This window comes from Sesamum indicum, linkage group LG1 (assembly GCF_000512975.1).
Source record: "Sesamum indicum cultivar Zhongzhi No. 13 linkage group LG1, S_indicum_v1.0, whole genome shotgun sequence".
NCBI lineage: Eukaryota > Viridiplantae > Streptophyta > Magnoliopsida > Lamiales > Pedaliaceae > Sesamum > Sesamum indicum.
Window position 1 is genome coordinate 18,053,483 of NC_026145.1, and position 13,260 is coordinate 18,066,742.

At 35.5% G+C, this 13,260-nt stretch overlaps 2 protein-coding genes across 4 annotated transcripts; one reads left to right on the forward strand and one right to left on the reverse strand.

The window, feature by feature from the left end:
• Positions 204 to 7,982, reverse strand: LOC105173224. Of its 3 annotated transcripts, none has more exons than XM_011094911.2 (14): positions 7,180 to 7,982; positions 6,844 to 6,930; positions 6,490 to 6,599; positions 5,965 to 6,015; positions 5,603 to 5,774; positions 4,762 to 5,070; positions 4,233 to 4,433; positions 2,666 to 3,115; positions 2,347 to 2,547; positions 1,874 to 2,062; positions 1,582 to 1,745; positions 1,284 to 1,436; positions 1,111 to 1,189; positions 204 to 822 (listed from the first exon to the last, which is right to left on the reverse strand). In XM_011094911.2, the coding sequence occupies exons 1-14, from the start codon at positions 7,654 to 7,656 to the stop codon at positions 388 to 390; spliced, it is 3,078 nt and encodes a 1,025-aa protein (XP_011093213.1). In that variant the 5' UTR covers positions 7,657 to 7,982; the 3' UTR covers positions 204 to 387. The 3 variants fall into 3 exon arrangements, with proteins under 3 accessions (XP_011093213.1, XP_011093206.1, XP_011093221.1); XM_011094904.2 differs by having other exon boundaries at positions 2,666 to 3,151; XM_011094919.2 differs by having other exon boundaries at positions 2,666 to 3,151; positions 6,555 to 6,599; positions 7,180 to 7,241.
• LOC105173247 lies at positions 9,619 to 10,716 on the forward strand. The gene has a single exon (XM_011094939.2). It carries the CDS (start codon positions 9,802 to 9,804, stop codon positions 10,588 to 10,590), a length of 789 nt encoding a protein of 262 aa, XP_011093241.1. The 5' UTR covers positions 9,619 to 9,801; the 3' UTR covers positions 10,591 to 10,716.

The window sequence follows — 13,260 nt, forward strand, 5'->3', positions numbered from 1 at the left end:
ATTACTAATCCGGAGTGCTTTAAGTTTTGCCAAACGATGGTTAAACAAAAGAGAAGCCAATTACAAAATGTCTAATATCTAATAGCAAGTGATAAAAAAAAAAAGCACCACCAAAACAACCAAGCAGCTTAGAGCTTGTTTTGAACTTAAGGACAAATTCACTCACATATCTTTCAGACATGAGGCTTTTTACAGGGTACCGGCTGTTATCTTTACAATTCACAAAAAGAACCCGAGAGGTTAAAAAATTGGTATACACTTCAAAGGACCTCAATAGCTACATACAAGATCTCGGACACAATATACAATCCTAGAAATTGGGAAAAAAATTAGTAAAGAATTAGGTGAATAGTTGTTTGTGTGATGATGATATCTCAAAGACCAGCATTATCTCAGAAGCTTTACAGTAGTTGAATTGGAGTCTTCTGCGGGCTTGACATACTTTCCCAAGACTTTCTGTCGAGCTCGTCTCCTCATACGTTGTATTTTATCTTTGCTTTGTTGCCTTTTCCTTTCTTTCTCTTTATTTCTCAATTCCCTCTCCTTTTCATAGATACCTTGCCAGAAAACTTCCCCCGTTGATGGCCAGAGCCACCGTCTCTTGGGGTGTTCAGAATCCAACTCCTCAGCCAAGTCCTCGTCCATGCTTTTAAGAGTGCTGAACTGGAACCATTTCACCCACATTCGACCTCTTCGACCATTCAGGTCGTGCTGTTCTTGCATGTATCCTGTCTCTGGGTCCACGTATACCATTCTTCGTGCACTATGGTATGCCCATACATTTATCAGCAATTCCAGCAAGCGGGAGTAGCAATGCTTGTCCTACCAATCATGCAAGTGTAAATGCTCCATAAATGAATATTCAAAGATAGAAAGAGAAAAGAATAGTCACACCAGAATTCATTTTTCACATTTAAACACAGTGATTTATACATTGAGGTTCCTAGAATTTTCAAAAACTTCTGATGTTATTTCAAAAAGGAGAACATCTTTGTTTCATTGGAGTTCACAATTCTAAGCCTAATGCATCATTTCATCACCAAAGTATCTACAGGGAATCGTAGAGATTCTCATTAGAATGGGCAAAAGGAACTAGTAGAAATGGGTTACCTTGGATAAACTTAGACAACAACGGCCCGTTTTCTGATGCTCATCATAGAACTGTGCATCAAGTGCATCCACAAACATTCTACAAATGGAAAGAGATTTATTTTTCACAATCATATCAGTAGAAATGGGCAACTACAAGTTTGCTTTTTAGAAGGAATACTGAAAGCTCTAACCTTGAGAACATAACAAACTCCAAGAAAGACTTAGTTGGTAAAGCCCAGCAATGCATGACAGACCAAGTGCCTTCATGTAAAGGCATTGGAGGGAGAGAACTCAAATTATGTTTTAAGCCATACATCTTTGTTAGGGCCTCAGAGAATGCAAACCTAGTACCAACCATACAGAGTGAATCAGGTGCAAAGAAAATGTTGACAAACTTCAAGAATCTTTTGGAATATAAAACATAGAACCCACAAAGATAATGAGAGGAAACAAAATAAAGAATTACTAAAATTGACACGACGAGCTTACTGGCAGTTGCCAGCATTTATAGCATCACAGAATGACCAGAAGTCCTGCACCAAATGGTTTCTCATGTCCATGTCCAAACCAGCCCAGAAGTAAAGAGCGTCACCGTGTCGTCTTGCTTCGATAGCATCCAACAATGATCTTTCAGCAGTCTTAGAAAATGATTTCTGTTAATATATGAAACAGATTTTTCAGAGCAAAACCATGTACAGCACACGTTGATGGTATCTTGTTGACATTTCCAACATTAAGGAAGTAACATGCAAAGAACAGAAACTGTAACCGAGTTGCATACCATCCTTGCCGTAGCTCTCCAAGACTGAAATCCAATCCAAGCATTTTTATGTATACGGTCGATCCGATTAGCAATTGCAAAAAAGGCTCCATATTCTTCTAAGACATCTCGGTAGTAAGCATTACTTAATAGTGGAAGACGAGAAGGTGCATCAATATCATCAGCTCCAGGTCGTCGACCTCTAGTAGACTATACTAACACAGTTCATGCAATACCATTACATAGCAGCCTTATGATTTTAAATCACCCAACATAAGAAGTTCAATGTACATCGAATTTCCAAGACAAAAACCATGCACACAGCAGCAGAAGATTGCCACTATTCAGATTCCACAAAACGACACCATATACAAGTATGAGACATCACCCTGAAATGAATCAAGTAATTTATGTGGCTACCAAAAAAGTTCTTGAGATGTGATTCAGCAAGGAAAAATGCAGATCAATTAGCATGTCAATGGCAGAGAACTTACCAGCCCAATCCCTCTGTAAAGTGAGGTTCGGTGCAAAAAAGGCCAGGTTCCTTCTCCGAAGTAAGGTTCATAGATACATAGTGGTTGACCTGTCCTTTCAAGTTCTCCTTCATCTCTTTCATGCAATGTGCGGTCGGTCCTTCTTGAATTTCTATATACTTCATCCCATATTCCTCGAGGGTGATCAGTTCTATCCTTTAACTACATTAGTTTCCCCCAAATAAAGAAAGAAAATTGCCAGAAAAAATAGGTAAGAACTTAACTGCCATATTTTCTTATGTTTAAGCTTGTAAGGGGAGAGAAAACCAAAGTCACTAACCTCTTCATCCTCTCTTCTCTTTCTCATGTTAACCATGTCAACATATTTTTGCTCTTCCCAGATGTCGTACAAAAATGTATCATTTGTCGTATACGAGGCCACAGGGTTCTCCTTGAAGGTATGATTGAACTGCTTTTCGACCTTGTCTAAAAATTTGTCAATCCTCCTAGTTTCGTATGGAGAATGGGCATCTTTAATAGCTTCAAACTGATGCCACTGCCATTCAGCTTTTAACTCTACAGGAATCTGTTTAGCAGCCTGAGAAATAGAAACTTCTGACGGGAGTGCGAGAATGTTTTCCAGCAGCAAAGCATATCCTTCAACACTTTCGGACACCATTAGGTTTTTAGCTGCATGTTTTCCACTCGAGGCAGCATCTTGCGCAGAAAGAGAGAGTCTTCCATTTGAGACCACTTGAGACATGATTTCTGTCAGAACCCCAATATCCTCCTTTGGAAAAAGATATCCATTCACTCTGTCAGTAACCTAACAGTTGTTGCCAGTCCAGTCAGGAGATCATTTTGTAAGCCAGAAACTATGGTAATTCACAAAAATTAGACCGAACATCCAGGTAGTAATAACTAAACGAATAGTAGGGCAAGACTAGGAAAAAACTATGTAACATATTAAGCCCAAACTACATTCTTACTTGTTTATCATTTCTTGAATCTAACTAGATGAGAAACTGAAAGTTTTAGGTAATAGGTAAAGTTGAAATATACTCACTCAATGGGCATTACAACTTCTGGAAACTAGCAAATTGATCTAAATTCAACCTACTAAGCCCCATCCTCAATCTGAGGCATCTTAAAGTTCCTATGTAAACTCACATTCATAACTATCCAAAGCCAAGTTCCTGATGTTATAAAACTTCAACATTTTCCTAGTGTTTGGTTTCATTTTTGGCCCATCTCAGAGATGGGCCAAAACATGGTAAATGTTTGCCTTGATTTGTTTTGGAAGTTTTGGTGGTGTTTTGAAACAGTGCCTCATTTGTTTTTGATCAAAATAAGTCTGCACTAATTATAGGCCCTACAACTAAAAAAATTATATTCATACTCATACATATATATATATAAATATATATAAAAATTAGTGTTGAACTATCATTTTCTGTTAGCTCATGTGGTCTATATCGCTTATGCCGGATCCCCTTGGCCTGTCGGGGGTGAAGCTTCATAATGATTCATGATTGTACTGTACTCTTGTACTTTTTCTTTCTGTTTAATGAAATTTACGTTTATCGAAAAATATATATATATAAAAGAGATATGATTTGAAAATGAACAGTAGTTTTTTGTCTCCCACTAAACAACATTAAATACACCATACTTATTTTATATTATCTCTAAAAACAAATCCAAACATACACACTATCTCTAACACATACTTATTTATCTTTGTTTATCTCTCTCTATCTCCACAGAACACACCAAAACAAGTCAAAAAAGAAACCAAACATATTTAGTTTTCAAACAAAAACCTATTATTGAAGAGCTGAAGTACGTAAGATACGCAAAAGATGTACGGATAATGTATATAAAGAATACAAACTATAGATACCTACATATTTCCGTATCACAGGTAGATCTGGGGCAATTATAGGCTTCCCAAAGCACAAGGCTTTTAGCAAAGTGTCTGGAAAAGTATGCTCTTCCAGGAAGGATCCATATATCACAAGATCAGCTGTACTTAGAACAGTGTCTGCATCATCAACAGCAACATGTTTGATTGTTTCATTCGGATACTTCAAGGTTCTTGCAATGGTCTGTAGCAGCAAGTTAGAAGATTATCAAACAAGTAAAGTAAAAGGAGTCTCCCTTCCTCTCATTGTCAACCACTGAGAGGCTTTTCTGCTTTTCAATGTAAAATAATTTAAACCTAATTGAATGTAGAAACGACACTCGGATAATAATTAAAAATAGTGGACTCTAAACTTTCAAAATCATGGAAATAGCTTTTATTGAAAAGACAAGTTGAAATATAGCACACAACATTACAAAATGGGAGCAATATTAAGTCATGTCTTGTGCAATTCAGAAGGTGTTAATTAGAATACAGTAGGGAACAATTATAAACAGGAAGAAACTGCTGACCTCCACGGCACTACTGTAGTTGCTTGTGGAGTGGCCAGCCAAGATTATGATTTTAAGACGAGAACTTGAACTGCTAAAGTCTCTAAGCACTGGATGTAAAGCCTGTAAAATAAAGGCATGGTCCAGCCACAGACCTCTATATAATATCTGACTTCCCACAACTGCAACAACAAAATCATCTTGTGCATAGCCTATCTTCAGATGCAGATTATCTCCATTAGAAGCCAAAAAATTCTCAGCTTTCCATGCTTCTGCAGGAGAACCCGGGATGACAAAGTAGTTTCCAGGATCACATGCTGAATATGCCATCTAAATTGCAAACAATTAAAAAGCAATAACAATCAGTATTCAGACATCTAAAAGTTACACATAAAAAGTGAGCAATCGCAATCAGGCTATCTCCGTTGAACATTTTTATGGAATATCCAGTTTATGAAAATAAAAATATAGTCATAGTTAGGATCCCCCATGTTATTTCAGACTTCAGTTTCATAGAAACAACTAAATAGTAACACTTCCAACGTCTTCAGAACTTGAGCAGGGCCAGTAAGGGAAGGTCCTATTTCCCTGCTAGATAATGTTCCTCCAATAATGTGTCACATTCTCAGCCCCCCCGCTGCCTAATTTGCCGGCTGTTCATTCTTACTTACAGAAACTAGTAGAGGTTACCTAAATCAGTAGTTGATCCTCCATCAAAGATTGCTTACCATCTTCCTCCACAAGAAGAATCAACAAAATATTTTTCTTTTAGCAGTTGGATGCCACTATTAGCAAGATATGTTAATTACACATGCAAATAGCTGAAGCCTTACATTCCATTAACAAATGAATCAATAAGTACCGGCAGAATATAGTTTCGGAAGACAATAACAGTAGCTCGGCTGAAGACTTTTCTCCAGTTATCGACCAGCTCAATTTGGCCACTTGAAACATATTCTCTCAATCGCAAAGCAAGCACTTGTTCATGGATGGTCCATATGACGGGTACATTTCTAAAAGGTTCCTGCATAAGACTGCAACAAATAACATATTTATTTTATAGGATAAATTATATTTAATTTCAAAAGGCAGATGTCTACAGGGAAACAGTGAAGATGGCAAAACAAGCAACCAATGACAAGACTGAGTTTTGAACCAAAGCATATTACTTATCTGCACAAATAATGATGGTGATTAAAAAAAAGTTACTGCTGGGCTGCTTACCTAGATAAGAAACCCACCGCTTTGAGACAATTCACTAGTATGCCATTGTAGCTGCAAACCACAAGCAAAAGCTTTTAGAAAATAGACAATTTCTTTTTCCCTTCTTCATCAAGCTTCACTTTGATGTTTCTGTGAAATGAGAATATTCTGTCTCATCTTATTAAACAAATTAACGTGGCCATATGTTAGGAAACCTCTCCAACAAGTGAACCTGATTACGAAGCAAAAGTGCATAGATGATCAAGCTAATCAACCAGAATATTCAAGAGTAGAATTGCTTGCATCATAAACAAGATGAAGCACTTTAGCAATGCATAAAATAAATTGTAAATCCGAGAAGCGGATGAAAAGTTCATCAAAATGAAATCTAGCAAGAGCAGATAATTACAAACCCCACTTTGCAAATATATTTCTCTAATGAGTTCCTCCACCAATAAAGTCGTTAATTTTCAACGAGAACCAATAATGGAACACAGAATTGTCAGCGAATGTAGTTATCAGACAATTTGAGAATGATGTGCATACTTTAGCCAATCTACACTGAACTTCATGTTCTCATCTGCTGTGATCACACTGAGAGGAAGTCCTACCTCTCTCCAAATAGCATGTACAGGACCATCTTCCAGTGAGAACACCTGCAAGTGAAGTGTTAATTATAAACTATAACCCTCCAGTTTTTGAAATTACTAGCTGCACTTTGTCTTCCTCATAACATATCCACATTCCATTATGCACTAATATGTCAGAGTGAAGTGGGGGGAGATGGCAGGTTATGTCCAAGAAACTGTGCTTGAAATTACAAGATACAATTACTAACAACTCAACCAGAACTGCCGAATTACCAGAAATAGGATTTACAGAGACTGGTAAGTAAATAACCTCAATTTCATAGCCAATCTCCCTCAATGCAGTAGCAACAGTAACCATTAGTATCTGATGTGGATCAACCCACAGATCTGCGAAAACCTGCACTCACAATTCAAAACACCATCTTCAAAGATGCTGCTCCAGTAACTGATAAATAACTGAAAAAATAAACAGAAAAATCTAACGCTCAGTTAACAAACTACAATCCTAAAACTGGCCCGAAAAGCCAAGTGACAAACATTAAAATTACCGAACAGTTTGACAATGATAAAAGACTAAGAAAATCAAGAATCAGTGCCAATCGAATGCAAGAAAAAGAAAGAGAGTATAACACTGCACAATGCTTACCAATGCAAGCTTGGGTTTCCTGTATCCAAATCTAATCACCTCTCTTGAACCGACATTTTGATTGACCTCTTTAGCAGCCTTTTGAAACTTGGACAAGATTTTCGAAGGTTCAAAATTTACATCTTCACCAAAATCCAACTCTTTCAAGAATGACAAGTCCACAAAATTCCCTTCACCATTCTTCCTGAATAAATGGGGGGTTTTATCAAATTTTCTTGCATCATCCATCACAGAGCCCGGCAAGGACATTTGGATGAGGAAAACAAAGAAGAAGAAAACAGCGACTGCGCATATCAGCTGTAAATAGTTAATCTTCCGGAAGAACACCAATCTTGCAAATCTTGATCTGTTCCTTTGACCCCAAAATCCAGAGACATTACTGCTACTGCTACTACTAGTACTAGTATACCTAACAGATGAGGAACCCTGCAAATGGTGGTCTTTCTTGAATGGCGACCTGCTTTCAAGTGACCCCATTTACACTTCCATCAAGAAACCACTAAAATCTCAATCTTTATGACTAGTACGCATAAGAAGATATCTATATGAATGTGACAAGAACCATAACTGCGCGCATATGCAACTAATAAAAACAATGGGATTTTATTTTTTCTTTTTTGATATGGGTTGAAGCCAAGAGTAGCGTGATATGGTAAAGTGAATTAACTAGTAGAGCGTGTTTTTACTTTTTTCCGTGTAAATACTATTTTCTGCATTAAAGAACTCAAGTGTATGCTCGTGAGTTTTGTTGAGAGAGAGAGAGAGAAGCTGAAAAGATAAAGGGCGCATGCGGGTAGACCACATCACAATGGTCGTCATCATCTGAGACTCTTGTCAAAGATATATACACTCAAAAGTCTGTATATTCACGTATTTCGATGTGAAATGTATTTGTATCTATACGATGAGAGACAGAATAAGAGAGAGAGAGAGAGAGAGAGAGGGGCCTCATCAATAAACAGTGATTTCGCATAGCATAAATGAGTAACGGGAAATTAATATGAAATGCAGTAATGTATGTTGATATTTTGTGCCCAAAAGTGTGGAAATTGGCGTAATTCTAACAATAATTATTTTAAAAAGGATTGGTTTTTTTAACATTAAGTCTTTTCTGATTAATTTATTTTTTTCAAATATTATTTATATAATCATCTTTTCATTTCCACGAATTTTTAATTTCACTCACCATCCTTTCAAACAAAGCCAAAAAAATAAAAAAAATCAATTTAATCATAAAATCAAAATATTAATCTACAAGGAGAGAAGAGAGAGAGAGAGCAAAAAATGAAGTTGATAGGGGTAATGATTGGTGGAGATAATTAGGAGATGAAGGAAGAATGATGATTTCATTTCAAATCTAACACACATTTCTTGAATAACATTAGTATGAGTATGTTGTGATGATGGAATGGAACAGTTGGGTTTCATTTCAATCTACACCCCATTCTTGTTCTTTCTTTCTCTCTCTCTCTCTTTATTGTAATTTGTAGGGTTATGATGAGCAATAGACCCCCAATCCACCTACTTTTATTATATTCTATGCCCTTTACCCTTTTCTATTCTTTCTTTTGGAATTTTCATATTTGCTCCTCCTCATAATCCTTCCTCATGTTTAAAACGCTATTCTTTACTTTAGGACGGCATGAGGGCATTTTTGTCCAACTGAGGGCTAAGTGCTATATTTATTAATTTATGAAATAAATGTTACATCAAAAATAGTTTATGGAGAAAAAGTGTATTTTACCCTACTTTTTATTAGGACGATTCTCTTCTATTCTCTACTTCTTCTTCGTAATCTAATGCATTATTATATAGGGTAAATTATAACAAACTCATCATAAATTTAGCATAATTATAAATACACTTTTATTATTTGAAAAATTATCAATAACTTCTTAATGTTTGATGAAATTATATAATTTTTTTATGATTGATGCTAAAAATTGTCAATTTTGCCCTTTTTATATTTTTTAAAAAAATTCATAAAACTTAAATTAAAACATAATAAGTACTAATGGGTTGAGCTAAATGTTGAACGAGCATTAAAATCAGGGAATATTAATAATTTTTCAAATAACAAAAAATTATCTATAATTATGTCAAAATTAAAAAGAACTCGTTCTAATATACCTGATATGTAAATACCAAATCATGGATGCCAACGAGGGAGTTGATATCAAAATATTAGTCACCAATTTAGGGAATTCTTCTACTATGATGTTAGAAGAAAAATCCAGTTGAATTATGGTATCTTCTTGGTGATTTTTCTGCATCAGGGGCAGGGGCAGGGGCAGGGGCAGGGACAGGGACAGGGATGGTAAGTTCAAGTAAACTCCTGTTCACGGAAAATTACAGCCACACCATGAACACACACACACACGTATATATATATATTTCCATATTTGTTCCTTGAAAAGGTATAAAAAGCCACCCAATCAATATGTACAACTCTCCAATCAAACTCTGAGATAAGTCTTACTCTCTCATTGCTTACTCTTTCTCATCTTTCCATTTCTTTCTTGAATAACTTTCTTGAATTAATGATCTGTAAGCGCATGTGATTGATATAGAGACGGAAAGCAATTAAAGTTCTCGAGAGAGAATTTTATAACTCACAGATCGATGGAGACTCATCAGATTCTGGAGATAAACTTGATCACCGCCCAGGGTTTGAAGACGCCGTCAGCTAACTTGCGACGGATGCAGACCTACGCTGTCATCTGGGTTAACCCGGGGAAGAAGCTCCGGACCCGTCTTGATTCACTCGGCGGAGAAAACCCTACCTGGAACGACAAATTCCTATTCCGGGTCTCCAATGAATTTATCTCCGGCGATACTTCCGCCGTCTCGGTTGAGATCTTTGCCCTCGGTTATATTAAGGATTTTCTCATCGGCACTGTGCGTTTTCTCCTCAGCACGTGCCTCAAGAGGACGATACCGATCGCCTCCGCTGGGGGGGGATCAGTCGGATCCTCAGCCTTCACGGCCGTCCAGATACGCCGTCCCTCCGGAAGATTCCAAGGCGTTCTTAACATTGCGACCGCGGTGTACGATTCCTCCGAATTTCCAATCCTGGGAAAAATTTCGGCGGTGAGTTTCCATGACCTGATGGACAAGAAGGAGACCCAGTCGCGCCGGCAACGGAGGCTGAGCCTCGGCGGCTCGAAATGGAGCCAGCAGTCATCAGAAAGAGAGTCTTGCGATTTCTCCGACGGCGGTGACTCCACGACGTCGTCCTCTTCAACCGCATCGACGGCGTTGAAGGAATTGAACTGCGTTCGAGAATTGGCGGGAAGTAAGGGATTCAAAGCCGACGGTGGGGGATTGCTTTGTGGGCTGAGGAAGGTTCCTTCCTGCCCGTCGGATCAGAATCTTGAGTTCTGGGGAGATTCTTTTGAAGGTAATGTTTGATGGACGGCCCAGATTTGTTCACAAGAAGTGGAGTATGGTGGAGATCGCATCACAGAAGTTTGAAGTTCGAGCATGATTTTTATTTTTATTTGTCTGTTCTTTAGGGAATATGAAGCAGTTCATTGAAAGTCGACTGACTAAATTGTTTAAAAAAAAAAAAAAAAAAAGAAGATTCCCATAATGCATTTTCACTATAAGTAATTTGAAGTTCAATTTCAAAAAAATTGACGAATTTATTAAATTAAATAATAATTCAAACAACATTGAGACGTACAATAGTCAAAAACATGTTTGAGAAAAATTGGAAGGAGATTCTCTAATCAAAATACCAACTTTGGAAAATACTAACTTGAATTATGAGGATTTTTGATAGGGCTCCCGTTGCTACAAAAAAACAATAATGCCACAAATTAATGGTTTATGAGAAAAACAAGTTTGACTTGTGTCTGAAACCAAATCGGGGTGAGAGTACAATTCGATAATAGTCCTCATTTCAGTGCTCTAGCTTAAGTCCATTTGAAAGTGAACAAACTGCAAACTTGGATTGGGTCTAATCTGATTTAATGGATGAATCTATGATGCTTGTTCTGTCTTGTCTCAAACCAATAAAATCCTTTGAGGAAGATGCATGCAGCTCTTTCAGAGGGTGGGGTGCGGTGGACGACCAAAAATCTTCTCAAAAATCTTCATGCAAATAAAACTAATATATATTATATTCTACTTACAAATATATATTTATGTTGCACTCCTCATCAAATATTTAATTGAGTATATTAACAATTATTTCTTAATTTAAAAAAAAAAGAATATTATTCTTGCAAGTTGTTGATGAATGTGGATGGTTTCTTGGAACAAATGAATTCTTTGTAATATCGTACAAAAACAAAAATACTAAATGAATATTTTGTTTTTTAGAATTAAAATTAGTAGAGTATTGCAAGTGTGAAAATATGATGAGTCAGGAGTAGGTAGTGGGATATGCAATACTCCTTTTTATTACACCTTCCAAATCTCCAACTCAACATGAAGATCGCGCACACGCACTCACTTTCATTACATTTACATCCATGTTTAAAAACATATGTTATTTAATTAGGATATTAATTACGACCACCAATTCGAGCTTGTTATTTTTATAAATTCAAAAATAATTTGATATTAATTAAATAGATTAATTATTATAACAAAAATATGTGTAATAAATAATATAAATTACGTTATATGAATAATTACAATTAAAACATATATAATTATTAAATACTTTAGAAATCATAATTAGAATATTTCTTTTCTAGCTAGCTCTTCCATATTTCAGTATTAAGACCAAATTAAATATTTTCCTTGGAATTAATTAGAATAATACAAAGAATTTAGACCAAATTAGGCAGGACCCATGACTTAATTTATTGATATTAGCACTTGTTCATGCACACCACATTAATATTCCATACACAAATAAAGACAAACCAAAAAACTAATTATTATATTTTACTGCCCTTTGCATCATCCATTTCCCAAAATTAATTAATAATATTCTTTTTCCTTTTTCCATTATTAATATTCCCTAGTGGAAACTGAATAAACAATATTTTAATTCAATTAATTCATATATATATATATGCATAGTTTTCAATTTATTGGGATTTGCATTGGATGGCATATTCCAACAGCTTCCTCTTCTATTCCTTAATTTGTTTTTTTTTTATGAAGGGGAAGGTTTTATTTAACAAATATTTAATTATATTGTTTTATGTATTATTATAATAATAGTAATTTATTAAGGGTCTTAATTATTAATTAAGTATTTGAATGGATGCGTTATGTCCTCACGTAGATTGCCTTTTTGTGGATCTGCCAACATTAATTATTAATTAAGGATTGGTGCCAATCAAAATCATTGTTGCATTGCTGACAAGCTGTTGATGTTGATTAACTATGACAATTTTTTTTTTAAATTAATGCTTTATATGTGTACTTTTCCAGAAACTTCAGTTTTGTGGTATGGTGTGTCACTATCATTTTAATTTATTTTTTTGTTTGTAATGATATTATTAGTCGTAGTACGTCATTTATATGTGCATACAATAAAATATATACACAAAACATCATAGTAAATCAAATTAATCATAAAATTGCTTATAAATTCAAATTGTCAGGTCGCAACATGAAAATTATAGAGTTATTGTACATCTTTGAACGATTCAATAATTTAAGAAATAGGTACAGACTGTGGCTCCACATTTGATATCTGCCAGTGTTTTTGAACAGAAGGTGGCTGATCATGCGGCTACCACCAATACTCATTCATGCACCACTTGCCACGTACATTAAATACATCTTCTTCTTCTTCACATACACACGCAGTGTGTGTGGATCTTCTGTTCCAAATCAACCAATTAGTACATGTAAAATGGGTACGTACATAGAGGTATGAAATAATAATTTAGGAGTATTTAAGGAGGCAGAGGGACAGTCCACACATTCACACCCAACTACATTTATTTATTTCTTTATTTTTCTTTGTACAAAATAATATAATTAATAAATACGGTCTTTTTATAGCTAATTGTAATGTAGGTAGCTACTATATTAAGTGATTAGTTAAGTTGAATTTATTATATTGGTCAGCCCTGCCATAATTAATTAAATATATATATATATATATATATA